The sequence below is a fragment of the Euleptes europaea genome, chromosome 3 (assembly GCF_029931775.1).
Source record: "Euleptes europaea isolate rEulEur1 chromosome 3, rEulEur1.hap1, whole genome shotgun sequence".
In the NCBI taxonomy this organism is placed as follows: domain Eukaryota; kingdom Metazoa; phylum Chordata; class Lepidosauria; order Squamata; family Sphaerodactylidae; genus Euleptes; species Euleptes europaea.
The window spans coordinates 89,179,770-89,196,035 of record NC_079314.1 but is presented as its reverse complement, the minus strand read 5'-3'; the positions used below and the strand labels follow the sequence as shown (position 1 = coordinate 89,196,035).

The window sequence follows — 16,266 nt, the reverse complement described above, 5'->3', positions numbered from 1 at the left end:
TCTAATGCCTATATAGCAAGATTTATACTGACTATGAAAAAACTTTTTGTCCAGCTATGAAACTAATTAAATTTGAAACAAATGTAGTTTTTACAAAGATAAGTGGTTATAATCTGTGTGAACAGCATTCATAGGAATGTAATCCTGGCTTTCCCCCCTTGGAGCTTCTGGGATAGCTTGGAGTTGTAAAATATGGTTAAATGTGATTAAGTAAAACATTCTTTAAAAGATTATTGTGGTTATAGTGCCTGTAGCGTTCAGTGATAGAATCTGATTGTAGCTGGTCTAGAAGCAAGCAGTCCTCATTATGACTCTTTGAGAAGACTTCTAGATTGCAGCCTGGTGATCTTCCCTGTGTATTTCCAAGACAGTAGGAAAAGATACAAGGGCTATGTTATCTTCTTTCAGGTTAGGCTTTGGCTTTTCAATTGAAGAATGTTGCAAATGAAAGTTGGGTATATTCACGGTAAACAATAGTTTGTTCCATTAAATTTAAAAAGGAACAATGAAAGTCTTTCTAAACTTACCACTTCTTAATTTCTAGATGGGAATGATGAACAATCCCAGTGCTTATGTCCCACCATATAGCCAAAACACTGGGCAACCGATTGGAGCCGCTGGACTTGGTCCTCAGATGCAGAATAAGCCCGTGCTACCTAACAGTTTACCCCAGTTTCCTATGGACAAGAAGCCAGTGCCTGGTCCAGTAATGCCTAACATGGTAAGTAGTAGTAGTACATTAAGCGCTTTCATGACGCATCCTGGATATAGCAGAACCAAAACTGCCCCCCAAAAGTTTGCCCTTAATGCTGATTAATATTGGCCTTTTCAAAATAATGTGTGTCAGCTGATATAATAATAAAACAAAGCTTGCAGCCCAAGTGTAAAATGAAATTTGGGGGTTATAAACTGTATTTTGGATACCTCAGTCAAACTATTCATGAAGGATAAATCCTGCCATTGATGTTTATAAGTATGTTATGTTGACTTTTGTGGAAATTTTGTTTAAGTAGCTCTAAATATTGAGTAGCTCAATATGTAAGCATTCCATATCATAACAGGATTCTTCAGTTTTGTCTGGTATTAATGTAGTAAGGACAGATTTGTGGGAAAGGAAGCATCATCCATCATGGTTGGTTAATGCAACGGTAAGACATTTAAAAATATATTAAAAAACTTCACTATACTTGAGTTAAAAATAGAGCAACCAATTATTTTGGTGCCAGTTGTAGTTGGAAGCTGTGAAAAGCTGGTATTCTTTAAAACAAGTTACAATTGAAGCCATAAATGAATCATAGAGTTGGAAGGTACCACCAGGGTCATCTAGTCCAACCCCCTGCACAATACAAGAAATTCACAACTACCTTCCCCCCCGGTGACCCCTGCTGAATCCCCAGACGATGGGAAAAAACCCCATCTAATCCCTTTACCAGCAGGCCTACTTGATGATGCCGGCTAGGGATCTGTGTTTCAGTTGGGTAGGTTACAGGGATTATGAGTTTAATGCTGATAAATTAGTCCTTAAAGATTAAAAAATTATTGCAATTCTCTATCTAGTAATTGATCAATATAAACTTGATAAGTGAAGCCAGGACTGAGTGAATGCGTATAAAAGTCTGGTACGTGAAAGGCCGTCAGTTTTCCACTTCGCCCAATATCAACCCATTGCAGTTGATGCTGGAAACAATCATAACATCTAGATCTTCTTCCAAACTTCATCCCTATCTGTGTTACAGCTCCGTGTGCGCTCTGGGGTGTAACCTCCAGGGGCCAGGTACATCCAGTAATTGCCAGCAGTCATGGTAGTAGTGTTGGGGTCTGTGTTAGAAACTGTGTAGTGTGGCTGCAACTGTGGGTTTTAAATTGCTTTCCAGAGTGTTAATTGAGTAATGCTATGACTGACCAAGAAACTTTGCAGAAGGAAAACATCTTCTAGCAAACAACTTTGTCTGAAGGAGAAGGGGGTCATTAAATTATCTTACAACTAATATGATTGCTTCTTTCACAGGCTTAAGTATAAAGTTTCAAATTATAAGAATAACTTTTTCTCCATTTTTTACTTTTAGAAAACTAAAGATTATGTTTCTATTTCCTCTTCTGCAGGGTCAACAGCAGACTCCTCCAGTTCAGCAGACTGGGATGGTGTCATCTGCCCCCCAGGGCATGGGATCAGGAGCACCTACAGCAGACCCAGAAAAGCGCAAGCTCATTCAGCAGCAACTTGTTCTCCTCTTGCATGCTCACAAATGTCAGCGGAGGGAACAAGCAAATGGCGAGGTGCGACAGTGTAACCTTCCTCACTGTCGTACCATGAAGAATGTTCTCAACCATATGACACATTGCCAGGCAGGAAAATCCTGCCAGGGTAAGTGAAGCTTTTTTCTGTTTAGAAGACTGTGGTACTATACTAGTAGACCACTGATTGAACATGTTGAGAAACCTTGTGCTACAATAGGAAGCTAAAATTGTTTGAAAACTCAGGAATAGAATCACAGAATCATAGAGTTGGAAGGGACCTCCAGGGCCATCTAGTCAAACCCCCTGCACAAAGCAGGAAATCCACAACTACCTTCCCCCAAACCCCCAGTAACCCCCACTCCATGCCCAGAAGATGGCCCCAAAACAAAAAACTCGTCAGGATCCCTGGCCAATCTGTCCTGGAGGAGAATCGCTTCCTGATCCCAAAGTGGTGATCGGCATTTCCCTGGGCATGTAAGAGAGTGCCACAAGAGTCAAACACTGACGCAACCTTTCTTGGCCTCCCTCGCATGATCTGCCTGGCCTCAGCTTGAAAACCTCCAAAGGAGAGCCCACCACCTCCCGAGGAAGCCAGTTCCACTGAGGAACCACTCTATCAGAAAGTTCTTCCTAATGTTCAGCCAAAAACATTAGAAATTATGCAATTTGATGATTCTAAGTGCTAGCAGCAAATTATTTGGCAACTAAGCATCTGTGACTCTTCCAGTCTTGTACCAAAGCGTTCATGTTAAACATTCACTACTATTTTTTAAAGGGTTCCCATGTATGTTTTAAGAGCTGTTGTGCTGTTATACTAAGGGGAAATGTTTGTATAAACAACTTGAAGGAACTGAGCGATTAAGAAGACATGTGTTACAAGATGGATCTTTTACCATTTTTATGCAGTGGCTCACTGTGCATCTTCTCGACAAATCATATCTCACTGGAAGAACTGTACACGGCATGATTGTCCTGTGTGTCTCCCTCTCAAGAATGCCGGAGACAAAAGAAATCAACAATGTAAGCAGCCCTTTCTTTTCTTTTTAAATGATCTAAGTCATTAAGAAGTTTTTTTATTGTCACTTGGACTTTACAGACTTGTGTCATCTGCTGCCCCATTTCGGATTATCTTTTCTAGCAAAATGCCCAAAACCTTTGAGGGGTGAATGCTAGGAAGGCTAGTGGCTCATAGGTCCTGTCAAAACAGAGTGATAAGTGTGCCTGGACGGGCTTGGGCTTTCTGCTTTTCTCTTCTCCAGTTCTTATGACAGGAACCTACTGCATGCACAGACCAGGCTGTAGCCACAGCTGCTCAAAGGTGGGAGAGGGTGGGGTGGCAGCCTGTATTCCCATTAGTCAAGTAGGAGTGATAAACCTGGGTGGGTCAGTGTCCTGATGCCCTTGGGAGGATACAGTAGTGGTGGCCTTGTATTTTTTCCTTTTGCTCTTTGCTTTGAATGAATGGAGAAGCTGTTGTTGGCTGTTGGTCAGGTAGTCAGTCTACCAGGCTTTACTTGGCTCATGGCAAGGGTAGCATGGTGCCTATCTAGCGATTTCAGGACAGGCCACCTCCCCACGTGCTTGTCCAGAGTGCTATAGAAAATGGGAAGGAAGGCAGACCTGGAGAACCAGACCTACATCTACACTGCAACCTTGCACTGCCCTACTGTTCCATCTTCTATTTGTTACCTATGTTTTGGTCACAGTGAAAGAGGTCCAAAAAACTATGGGTCCAAATTCTGTAATTTTTAAATATTTTTTTCAGAACGTAGTTCTTTACAGATCTGTAGTTGTGTCTAGTGTTGAGCTGGATATTCTCTGTGTTCTCTTTTCACCTCTCATGAAGGGGGGACAATGCATGCATGTATACACACAAACACACACACATCTGCCCTATATTAATCCTACCGTTTTCATGGAAGTTTGCAGCCACAGTATTAAACCCTCTGTTGTGGTTGCAACTTTGCCAGCCATTTATTCCCCTTACATTTAATGATCCCAGCCAGTTGTGAACAGCATATGATACGTCCATGCTATGTAGCAAATCAAACTTAGCTAAGTGCTGATGTCAGTGAGAGCAGATAAAGTTCATCAGTGTGAGTTCAGTGATCCCAGCCAGTGGCTGGTCACTTGAGAATTAAAGTTTTTTAGGCCTTTGACAGCTGGTTCAAAAAAGCCTTCTACACTCTGTTATTGAGACAATTTTTATACCGCCTCTCCAGCAACCTGCTTGAGGTGGCTAACAAGACAATAAAACACAGACATTAAAATTGAGCTAACCTCATTAAAACAGCTAAGGCATGGGGCAGCAGTAAGTAAGATAGGTGCCAGACAAGCCTCATGAGGGAGGGCATTTCAGAGACAAGGTGCCACCACTGAAAAATCCCTGCATCTGGTTGCAACCTGCCTTGCTTCTGAAGGCAGGGTCACACCGACCAGGGCAAAAGAAGATATTAACTGGTGGTCTGGGTAGTATGAGAGGCAGCAGTCATTCAGGTACCTTGGCCCCAAGCCATTTAGGGTTTTAACGATAAGACCCAGAGTGCTATAGAAAATGGAAAAGGAGGCAGACCTGGAGAACCAGCTTGAAGTCTCAGAACAGGTTTCAAAGGCAGCCCCATGTAAAACAGTTATGATAGTCTAGCCTGGATGTGATCAGAGGAAGGATCACTGTGTGTAGTAGTCAAGGATTACTTTTAGCACATGTTGCCACTCATCTTAATAATGGCTTCATTTCCTTCAGCATTATTAGGTGGCGCTGCAGTAGGACTTGGAAATTCTGGTTCTGTAGGAGTGGGGCAGCAGACAACACCCAACCTTAACACTACCAGCCAGATTGACCCCAGCTCTATTGAGAGGGCCTATGCAGCCCTTGGATTGACGTATCAGGGGAACCAGATGCAGACGCAGCCACAGGCTCAAGTGAAAAGCCAGCAGCAAGGACAGTCGCCGCAGGGGCTCCGCCCCATGAATCCCACAAGTAAGTTAAAAATGTTTAAGGCCACACACAAGCTGTAAAGATGAGCATTCTTGGGGTGAAGTAAGGTTATAATGATGACAGGCTTCATACATGCAATAGCTATCAAGCTTCTATCATGCCATGTTCCAGATCAGGGTGGATTGGGAAGACCAAATGGCCTAGGAGAAGGCCACACCTTCCACAGAGGCAGGACTGGCTGGTGGTGAGAGCTGTGTTTCTTGCATAGGTCTGAATGGGTGAGGCAAGGAGAGTCTTGCCTGGTGGAATTCTGCCCTGGGTGAGGTGGCCCCTGTGTGTGGGGGAGCAACCCCTGCACCACTGGCCCCCACTGGGATGTTTCCTGATTGCCTTAATGGCCCATCCACCCCTATTCAAGATCAGAACAGCTCCCATTAGACTTTGGAGTGAATTAAGCAGGTTGCGATCTGGGAAGCAGTTTGCGTGTATCCCCAAGTTCATTCCTTTTTTTCTTTCTCTCATAATTAATTGCTGCTAAATATTCCTGTGGTGAACAATATGCATATATTGGGGCAAAAACGTGTTCTTTACTGCCCTAATAGGAATCTCTCTTAATGACTGTCTTGTGCTGTGCACCGTGGTTCTTTTGCAACGCACAGACCTGCCCTCAAGCATCTCCTGCTCTTCATGAAAACGGGCATCTCTAGTAATGCTGCTAATTCAGGAATAAAAGGATACAGACTTTGAAGATGCTGAATTAAAGTGCAGAAAAATGGGGAATAGGGTAAATTGTTAGGGCTATGAATCTGGAGCGGGATATAACCTGGTGGATTTCCTTCTTCGCCACTATAATCTTGTGGGGAGTTTGTAGGTTTTGTGCTTCAAGCTTCTATGTGGATGCAATAGAATAAACTCACTGATTTGGAGCTCCTGAAGCACATTAAAGGAGTACTGTGGCTACATAGGATGCTTAGTCACCTAGTATAAAGAGTGTGTAGTAAAGCATATTTTATTGGCATTTTTCCCTATCTAGATGCTAATCCCATGGGAGTGAATGGAGGTGTTGGGGTCCAGGCCCAGAGTCTGCTTCCTGAGTCAATGTTACATTCAGCTATGAATTCACAGAAGTAAGTTGTTTTAATTACGTAGATCCTAACTTTTGGAATACATCTGTTGAGTAAAGAATTCACAAACAGACATATACCACAATAGCAACAAAAATTAGCTTTGGACATGAGAACTGTTTTAAGGTGCACCATAATTTCTTTATTAAACATCAGCTTTCTTTGCTATCTTCTGGGCATGGAGCAGGGATCACTGAGCATGTGGGGGGAGGTAGTTGTAAGTTTCCTGCATTGTGCAGGGTGTTGGACTAGGTGACCCTGGAGGTCCCTTCCAGCTCTGTTTCTATGATTTCTATGACTCCACATGCGTATGATTCTTCACAGTGGTTTCATTGATGCCCAGCTGGTGTAAATCCGAGGTCATATTTAATAGGATGTGCAGGTTTAGTATCAGGGCCTATTATATTTGGTTTATTTAGTACATTATATGAAATCTGTTTTCTCTTTGCCAAGGGCTCCATCTGTACCTTGAAAGCTCTTTTTCTTAGTAGGTGTTCATCTATCTCAGTTGTCCTGTTTGTTGTAGTTCATCCGAACATACTTGAATAGCTAGTTCTGTAGTCTGCTGGAATGTATTGGCATTTAAATATATGTGAAGTGATTCTCTCCCCCCACCCCAAATTGTGAAATAATTCATCACTATAGTGGTACAATGTGTGTAATGCTGCGTCTGTGCTGTCCTAGAAAATTGAATTCTGTGGCAAGGAAAACCATACATTGCATCCTGTATAAATTATACATGGTAAAACAAATTTGCTTATTGCATATTTTTGCTGCTGGTGGTCACTGGGCAGAACTAAGATCTAGCAGCGCTGATTCCTCAGCTCCCCACCACTGTTAATATTACTGAACTCAGTCTGGCTTCAGAGGTTTCATGAGACATTGGGCTATCTGTAAATTCTGAAGCTTATCTTCATGTCAGTATGAATATGAAAGCTTAAAATCCCAAGGTGCTGGATTCTGAACTTTACAGGAAACCCAGAATGAACAAAATCCTGAATATGGCTTGGGAATCTCTGCTTAAATTATAAAAACATATTTCTGTTTCTCAAGGAAACCAATGATTACAGAGAAGAATGAAAGTAGTTGGGCATTGGGAGCTGCAGGAAATTGAGTAGAGCCACTGTGTGATGAGATGAGCCCCCGTGGTTCAGAGTGGTAAACTGCAGTACTGCAGTCAAAGCTCTGCTCACAACCTGAGTTCGATCATGATAGAAGTCAGTTTCAGGTAGCTGGCTCAAGGTTGACTCAGCTTTCCATCCTTCGAGATCGGTAAAATAAGTACTCCACTTGCTGGGGTAAAGCGTAGACGACTGGGGAAGGCAAACCACCCCGTAAACATAGTCTGACTATTAAACTTTGTGATGTGACATCACCCCATGGGTCAGGGGACTATTACCCACTGTGTGATGGGGCTTCTGTGCTCTAGGTGTGCTTGAATGAGTGGGCTAAGAAGGCAAAGGTACTAAAACAGTTAAGGACTAAGCAGCTCAAATATGCTTCTGGAAAAGTCAAATACAACTGTGTACATTTATGTAGTAGTAAGTTTTCTGTAGTTGGAAGTACAGCTGGCATTTATCATTTTATTAAAGTTTAACACACCAAAGAGCTCTGGTTTAGATGTTTGTTTTCATTTAACTCCAAGGGCATGTGACAGAAGACACTAGAACCATATTTTATGTTGCTCTCAAACCTCTGAGGATCCACAGGATTGAAAGAAATACTCTTGGACTGAACCCCTTAAATGAACTTCCATACCCTGTGCTGCCTGTAGCTTTGAGAAGTTCTGGTGGTACATTTTGAGTCTCTGATAAGCTTCCATTCTATTTTTCTCAGTCCCATGATGAATGAAAATGCAAATGTTGCCAGCCTGGGGGCCATGCCAACAGCAACACATCCATCTGGCATTGGAATTCGGAAACCATGGCATGAAGATATTACTCAGGACCTCCGAAATCATCTTGTTCATAAACTGTAAGTATTTGATTACTATGTGATTGTTTAGATGTCAAGAAACAAATGAACTGAAAGAGTGAAGGATACAATGTACTTGAAACTTCTAATGGGAAAACATGTTGGGTGTATTCCTGCCGTATTTGGGGGATATCTGCTGATTTTTTTTCTTAGACTGGGCAGAAATACAGTCAAGGCAGTGTTGTTAATGGAAGGTGCAAATAACCTTGTGTCCAAAGGTTGTAATTTGTTTGTTAAACCATTTATACCATGCCTTTCTTGGTGATACAAGGAAGCTTACAATAATTGTTAAAAAATATTTCCAGTTAAAACCAGAATAAAATAACAAACACCAAATCTTTCCCTTCCATCACCACCCCTTAAAAGATGTCAGAAAGTTCTTCAAATTTGATGCTTAGCTGATGAACCACATCTGAGGTAATAATCAAATGATAAAAAGCTGTTATCCTTAGGATTTAAAGAAGACAACCAAAATTTTCTAATAGTAGTTTTTGGAGCAACCATTATCCACCTGACTTGAATTACCATTTTCAGTGGCAATTAGGAATGAATTTCCCAGTGTTTGGTAGATTCTTTCAGCAGGACAAAACCCAAACTCACCTGATTATGCAGTGTTGAACAGAAGTTCAACGCGAGATACAATAAGTAAGTAAAACATAGTGGGTTCTGTAGCTCTCCCCAGATGCATTATGTTGGATGACTATGTTTACATACCCTGAAGGGCCAAAAGGGTGCTTCTGTGAAACCTGAACATCATTAAGGGTGTTGGACTTTTATTCTTTACAGAAGAGGTATGTTCTCAAGATATTCCTTAGGGAACAAATGCCAGAAGGGTAAGCGTGTTAGATGGTAAAAGTCTCTCTCTTCCTTGCCAGTATTCTGGTGGCAGAGTGTACGTGTGAGCTGGCAATAATCTGATTTCTTAGAACATTCCATCTCAGCTAGCAGGGCTGCAGGCCAAGAGCCCTTTGACTTCTGCTCATGCCTTTGGACAACTTCAGCCTCTAAAGATATCTGCAAAAAGGGGTGGGACAGATGCTCAGCCGTAGATCTCAATCGACTGGCTAGGTCAGGGATGGGGAACCTCAGGCCCGGGGGCCGGATCCGGCCCGCGAGATCATTTTCCCTGGCCCTCGAGCCAATTCCAGGAGCTCCAGGGCCCTGCCACTCGAGCTCTCCCTATTTAGGCTCTCCCCTCGGCACTTCGGGCATTGTTGGCAGGCAGGCACACGTGTAAAATTGATGCTGATTGGGTAATTGTTGGGCCGTTTCTCCCAACTCTCCCCACTTCCTGCTCCTGGAGAGATACACAACTTCCACCCAAAACGTGCGCCTGGCTGGAAGCCCCCCTCCCCTTTCTCTCACCAGCTGTTTCCAGGTGAGTGGGTGGCATGCAATGCCCTCCGCTCTCCAGCTTGAAACTGCTTGGGCGCCTGGAGCTTGTGTCACCATCTCCCCCTCGCCTGCCTGCCACTGGCCACACCCTGCGCTGGCTCAGTGGGCCCTCCCCTCGCTCTTCCCCAGGCCTAGGCCAACAAGAAAAGCGGGCTGTCCAGCCATTCCAGCCCCGAACCTTCCTTCCCCCCACAGCTTGCCTGTGACCCGTGCGGTGGGGCGATCCCCCGCAGCTTGAAGCTGCTTGAGCGCCCAGAGCTCATTCCACCATCTCCCCCTCGCCTGGCTACCGTTGGCTTCTCCCTCCCCTCGCTCACCCCTGTATATGTGTGTGTAGAAGTGGGGCATTCCCCCGATCGCCGGGCCACTAGCATGGCCCTATGAGTGCATGTGTGAAAGTATGGAAGGGGGGGGGGAGCCGAAAAGCTTCCCCCAATGGCGTGTTTGTGTGTGAAAGTGGGGAGGGGGGGAAGCGTGTGTGAGTGCGTGTGTGAAAGTGGGGAGGGGAGAGAAGCCAAAAAGGCTTCTTCCAATCGCGTGTGTTCATGTGTGTGTGTGGGAAGCCTCCCTCCCTTTCCTTCCTTTCCTTCCTTCCTTCTCTCCCTCCTCTTCATAGCCTTTCCTAGGGTTCCTAGAATCATAGAGTTGGAAGGGATCTCCAGGGTCATCTAGTCCAACCCCCTGCACAATGCAGGAAATTAACAACTACCTCCCCCCACATCCCCAGTGACCCCAACCCTCCCCCCGCCATGCAGGATCCCACAATCAAAGCACTCCCGACAGATGGCCATCCAGCTTCTGCTTAAAGACCTCTGCTTAAAGACGGGGACTCCACCACCCTCCAGGTGGTGGCTGGAGACCTGGCAACCCTAGCCTTCCTTCCTTCCCTCCCTCCTCTGCATAGCCTCTCCTAGAGTTGCCAACCTCCAGGTGGTGGCTGGAGACCTGGCAATTCTAACCTCCCCTCCCCCCCCCCCCCCCGCCAGGAGATCTACACCTGGTATGGCCCCTGAATGATGTTATAAATGGGCAAATGGCCCTTGGCAGGAAAAAGGTTCCCCACTCCTGGGCTAGGTGTTCAATCCCAGTTTTCTCTGGGAACTGCTTCCCATCATCCAAAGGGTTCCAGTCATCCAAACTGCTTCCCATCATCCAATGTTCTCTTCAATTAAATTGTCCGGGTTAATATCTGCAATAGTACCACACTGGCTAGCCCCCTCCTACCTGATACCTACCTGATAAAGAACATTCTGGAGAACAAGGCTGATAACAGCTTTTTGTAAAACTTTGAGTCAGCTTCCTTAGTGAGGTTTCTACTGTATCCTAGACTTTGTTCTGGTTATTTGATCTTTGCCATTTCAAACTGAAACAATGAAACTCAAGATCCTTAGTAAGAGTATCGCATTAGGGTTTCATAGAAAGAATTTATGATGAACATACTGGAGAAAAGAAGTAAGACTTGTTAGTGTTAGGTTTGATTGAGGTCTGCTTCTATGAAAATCCAGAACATTTCCATTTTTCAGTGATAAGAAGAGCAAAGCAATTCATTGGGAAATGGTGGTACAAAGGCATGTGTTCTGTATACTTCAAGGGACTTTTTCAGTAGTTCTATAAGGAAGGTGTTTTGCTCGGTGGACTTTCCAGTGCTCATTATTAAGGGACCCCTCGTGGTTATGGAGGGAAGATGGCAAACAGATCCACATATTACATTATCTTCTGCCCCAGTTAGGGGGCAGGATTTTATTTTGCTTCTAAATGGATAGCAATTAAGGTACATTTGATTTTTGAGTCCAGGTATTCAGGAGAAAGTGTTGAAACAGTTTTTGATTCTTTTCCTGCAGTGTGCAAGCCATATTTCCAACTCCTGACCCTGCAGCGCTAAAAGATAGGCGCATGGCTAATCTTGTCTCTTATGCTCGGAAAGTAGAAGGGGACATGTATGAATCAGCAAATAGCAGGGTGAGTTATAGATTTGTTAAAAATTATGTTTCTGGTATTTGTAAGTATATTTAATTCAAACATTTGTGTAAAAGCAGTTCTATGTTTGGAGCTGAGCCCAGATGTAGCAGTGTATTTAACAAAATCACACAATAGCCAATCACAATCATTCTCTGGTATCACAGTTTCCTCTTCAGTGTGTGTCCATTTCTAAATACTTGGTCCCAATGTAAGGCTTGTTCACCTGTTGCTCCAAAAAAAGTAGCATTCTTCCTCATTATTATAACATGTATAAAACAAATTATTTGAAAGGAGTTATTCAGTAATACCACTAAATTTGTAAGAAGTATGTAGCTATTTATATAAGGCCAGTTACAAGGATCTGGTCACAACTTAGCATGACCAAGAAACTGTTAATGCAGAGGAGAGGAGGCTTGTTTCTAAACTGCTCCAGCTAAGGTAATGTGGTAAAAAGTGAGAGAATTGTATACAGCAAGTTGAGGGAAAGAAGAAAAACTGGTTCTCCCTCAGAAAGCGAATTTCTTGAAGTTTTTTTGCGTTCATCTCATCACTGTCAAGAGTGTCCACTTTTGCTTGTATAAGTGAAGGGCCACCATTTTATCTTAGAAGGGAAAAATGTTTCTAATGGAGAAAACCAGCCCACCATGCCCAATGGTAGACAGACTGGGCTTTTTCTGACAAGAACTCCATTCCCTCCCATCTCTAGCTCCTTTTGCTTTATGCAACAGGTTTTTTGTTGCAGCCTAATAGTGGAAGCAGGGGTCTAGTCAGGCACAGCTTTTTTTGGACCTGGAGCAGTGATGTCAAGGGAAATCCCTTCTGACCCATTCCCAGTAAGTACCAGCAGCACTGCCAAAAGGTTGACACTGTACTGTGCGGATGTACAGTATTGTTGCTTAGTGTGCTTAGACTCTGAGGTGGGTGGAGGAGGTTGCCAATTAGACACAAGGGTCTGTTGCTTCTGCAGAGTACAAAAGCCATCTCTACTGCTGTCATCTCTCCTCAGTTGCCGCATTCCCCCCCCCCTTTTTACTGCCACACCAGCATCTTCACAAGTAGATGTTTTGTTTGCCACTTGGGCCAAAAAAATTGTGTACCCCATAGAAGTTCTCCTGTCTTCTCTTTGATCAGAAATACACTTTGCCAGGTATTCTTATTGTGTGCCTCTTTAATTCTTTTCCCATTGCAGGCAGAGTATTACCACTTACTAGCAGAGAAGATTTATAAGATCCAGAAGGAACTAGAGGAAAAGAGGAGGACCAGACTGCAGAGGCAGAACATGATACCAAATGCCCCTGGAATGCCACCAGCTCCCATGAATCAAGGACCTATGGGGCAGCCGCAACCTGGAATGACAGCAAGTAAGAGCCAGATAGTTTATTAGTTAATATGATTTATTCTGAAAGCTTTTGTTCCTAACCAGCCTTAAGATTTCAAAAATAGATATTTAAGAGAGCTCTTTGCGGAAAAATAACTTGTTTTGGAAATCTATAGTCTTCATCATGGTGTCTACCAATGAGTGAAAAAGCTCTGCTTTTTGTATCATGTTTCCCATTGTTTGCAACTTAAAAGTTTCTCTAGTTCCGATCTGTGGCCAGGTGCAGACATTAGGGCCACCCTAGTACTGGCCCACTTAGCATGTACTGTGCAGCTATCATGTCATGCCATTGTCTAGTAGACATTGATTAAAAACTCTTTGACAAATATTCAGTTGCTTCATTGATAACTATTTGTCCTGCGTTGCCCTTCCCTCGGCGCTCCCAAGATGCTACAGGCCTACCAAAAGGGCTGAGGGCCAAAGAGGAAGGTGAGGTGCAGGACCTAGACCCCAACTTACCCAGGATGGGAAATGGTTGTGAGCGATGGTGCCCTCCCACAAGGACTGACAATCGCCCGGCATGCAGGCCAGGCGCAGGAGCAGCCGCTGCAGCCCCCTCCACCCAACAGCTGATAGGCGGGGGGGGGGACAGGAGCGGCATGCAATCTGGTATGCAAACGCTGGCGCGGCCCACCCCCAGCATCATAGCAACGGCTACAGCAGCCCCGCCCAGGCCCAGCAGCTGACGGGTGGAAGGGAGAGGAAGGGCCAGTGGCGAGCGGCATGGCCCACACTCAGCTCTCTGAAGGGAGTGAGTTTGGGGCAAGGGAAGGCCTTTTATGGCTTGCGGGAGGGCAGACGAGGGTGGGGCGGAGTCAGGGAGGAGCGGAGGTGGGGACAGACACCAGTCCTAGCTATAAAAGCTGAGGGGGTGGAGGCCGAGGAGGAGGCTGGTCAGCTGCTCTGCTGGAGACCTGTGGTGAGCAACCTGGCATCTTCAGGGGAGGAAAGTTCAGACTCCTCTGAGTGGTCTGAGCCGAGGAAACCCCCTTGGCTTGGACCTTGGCGAGCATGGCGGGTCCACCTCTTGAAGGAGCACCCATTGGGGGACAGTGCCCCAGGCCGCAGCGGGACACTATTCCTACTGCATTGTTAATTTCTGGGTATTTAGTGAAAAGGCAACATATTACAGCCTTTTAGAAATGGCAGTCTCCCTTCAGTCTCGGTGGTGTGAGAACCACTTTAGTGGTATGGTCTCCCTGCTGCTGTGTCCCAGCACAAAATGCAATCTGGTGCCATTTTAAGTGTAGTTTTTCATCCTTGTATTGCTATTGACTTTTTAAAAATACCATTTCTATGAGGGCTTTTCTACACTGCCAGAATTAAACTTGAATTAAAAGAGGAAGTTAAATTTCAGTGCTGTGTAATGCCACAATCTCATTCCAGTTATGTACAGTTCTGTTTAAAATGTGCTTTGTTCTGCTTGTGTTTGCAGAACTGTATATACTCTTTTGTTAAAATATCTTCAGAATAATGCCCTTTGCTTGCCTTCTTGCAATATGTGTCAGCCTTTCTCCTGACTAGGCAGGAGGACATTCCATCCCTTTGGGATTGTGCTCTCATGCCCCATTGAAGAGGGAGGAAGGTACAGCTTGCAAATAAGAACACAATTGTGAAAGCCTTCTCAGACCAGCCCTACCTTATGCAAGGAAGCTGGGTTTGGGTTGAGCTTGTGTATACGTATTTTTTCCTTCTTTCTCTTCCTGCAGGTATTAATTGGGGTCAGGAGTCCCACCCAGGAGAGAGAAGTCACTGAGGGAGCCATACTAGTGCTCTTCCCTCCCACCTAGCTGAGCCTTTTCCACTTGGCCAGTGGGGAAGCTTAAGTGGCAACCACTTTGGGAGGGGCTGAGGCTCAGCGGGAAAGCATCTGCCTTGAACGCTGAAGGTCTCAGGTTCAGTCCCTGGCATCTCCAGTTATAAAGACCAGGCAGGAGGTGATGTGAAAAAGCTTTCTCTGCCTGAGATCCTGGAGAGCCACTGCCAGTCTGAGTAGACAATACTGACCTTGATGGAACAGTGGTCTGATTCAGTATAAAGCAGCTTCATGCATCCACCTTTAGTAAAGTGGGGATGCTTTGGCACTGACAGGCTCCCCTCAGTTAATGTCCCATTTTTCTTCCTATCCATCTTTTTCCAGGGCAGCAGGAGATGGAGAAGCTAGAAATGTAGCAGCAGTAATCCCCTCCATTTCCCAGTCTAGCTGTCCCACTCCAAGCTTGTGCCAGTTTTGTTTCTTTGGGGAGCAGGAAAGTTACCAATTGGTTGAAAACATGGTGTATGGACCTGTTCATGGGAGAACAGTCAGCAGGGAAGGATCATAGCCCATTTCCAGTGTGCAGGCATGGAAGGGGCAGACACTCTGGAACACAGCTGGCCCAGGACTTCTGTGTTTCCTTAATTCATCTTGATCCCATTAGGCAAGTACTGAGGATAATCAAGTAGTTCAGGGTAGAAGTGATCTTTGTAGCCCCTCACTGGCCTACAAGGCCATGATTAATAGTTCTGGTGCTTGGGTCCATCATGATGCATTGGTTGCTTCCAGTTGATGAGGACTTGCTGACAAAGTCCAATTATGCAGCCGCAACTGAGGAAATGTTCTGTTAGATTTATTAATACGGCAAAGTCATTAAAATATTCATATCAATTACAAAGTAGGATTAAAAGATACAGTATCTAAAAGTATGGGAGCTTTCCGTTAGCAGCTTGAAGGCTGAGCAGAAATGCCTGAAGGAATGCTGGTATTTGGATGCAGTGTTGTCACCTTTGCTTCATTCCACCCATAGGATTATGAGATTATCCGCAAAAATATTCCTTGAGTGAAAATGTTCCTCTGAAAAGACTCCATGTAGCAGAGATGTCCATCTGGCCCTTGGTATTTTGCACGAAGGTTTAGACTAGGGCTCCAGTGCCAGTACACTGAAATGTCAAGTGGCTGCCATAAATACCATCTTGGGGATTAGTAGGAAAGGTTCCTTGGCAGTTCATCCACATATCCATATGTTCTTACAGGAAGTATCCTTTGTTAGGAGAGCCCGTGTAGTATAGTGGTCGAATTGTTAGATTAAGGTATGGGAAACCTGAGTTCTAAATCCTTACACCACTGTGAATCACTCTAAGCAACTTTGGGCCAGTCAGAATCTTTCTGCCTAATTTACAGAGTATTTGTGAGAATAAAATGTAGAATATTCTGCTCTGAATACAACAGAATATACTTCTCTGAGGAAGGGTGAGAGATAATGTTCTACATACATTATCAA

The 16,266-nt window shown here is 44.5% G+C and overlaps 1 protein-coding gene across 1 annotated transcript in view; it reads left to right on the top strand.

Moving 5' to 3' along the window:
* EP300 (E1A binding protein p300) overlaps positions 1 to 16,266 on the top strand; it is an 87,130-nt gene that overhangs the window by 36,948 nt on the left and 33,916 nt on the right. The window contains exons 3-10 of the mRNA XM_056847598.1: positions 545 to 721; positions 2,104 to 2,365; positions 3,145 to 3,258; positions 4,982 to 5,218; positions 6,210 to 6,303; positions 8,137 to 8,274; positions 11,511 to 11,628; positions 12,818 to 12,989. Coding sequence (XP_056703576.1) covers positions 545 to 721; positions 2,104 to 2,365; positions 3,145 to 3,258; positions 4,982 to 5,218; positions 6,210 to 6,303; positions 8,137 to 8,274; positions 11,511 to 11,628; positions 12,818 to 12,989 — 1,312 coding nt within the window. The remainder of the gene's footprint in view (positions 1 to 544; positions 722 to 2,103; positions 2,366 to 3,144; positions 3,259 to 4,981; positions 5,219 to 6,209; positions 6,304 to 8,136; positions 8,275 to 11,510; positions 11,629 to 12,817; positions 12,990 to 16,266) is intronic.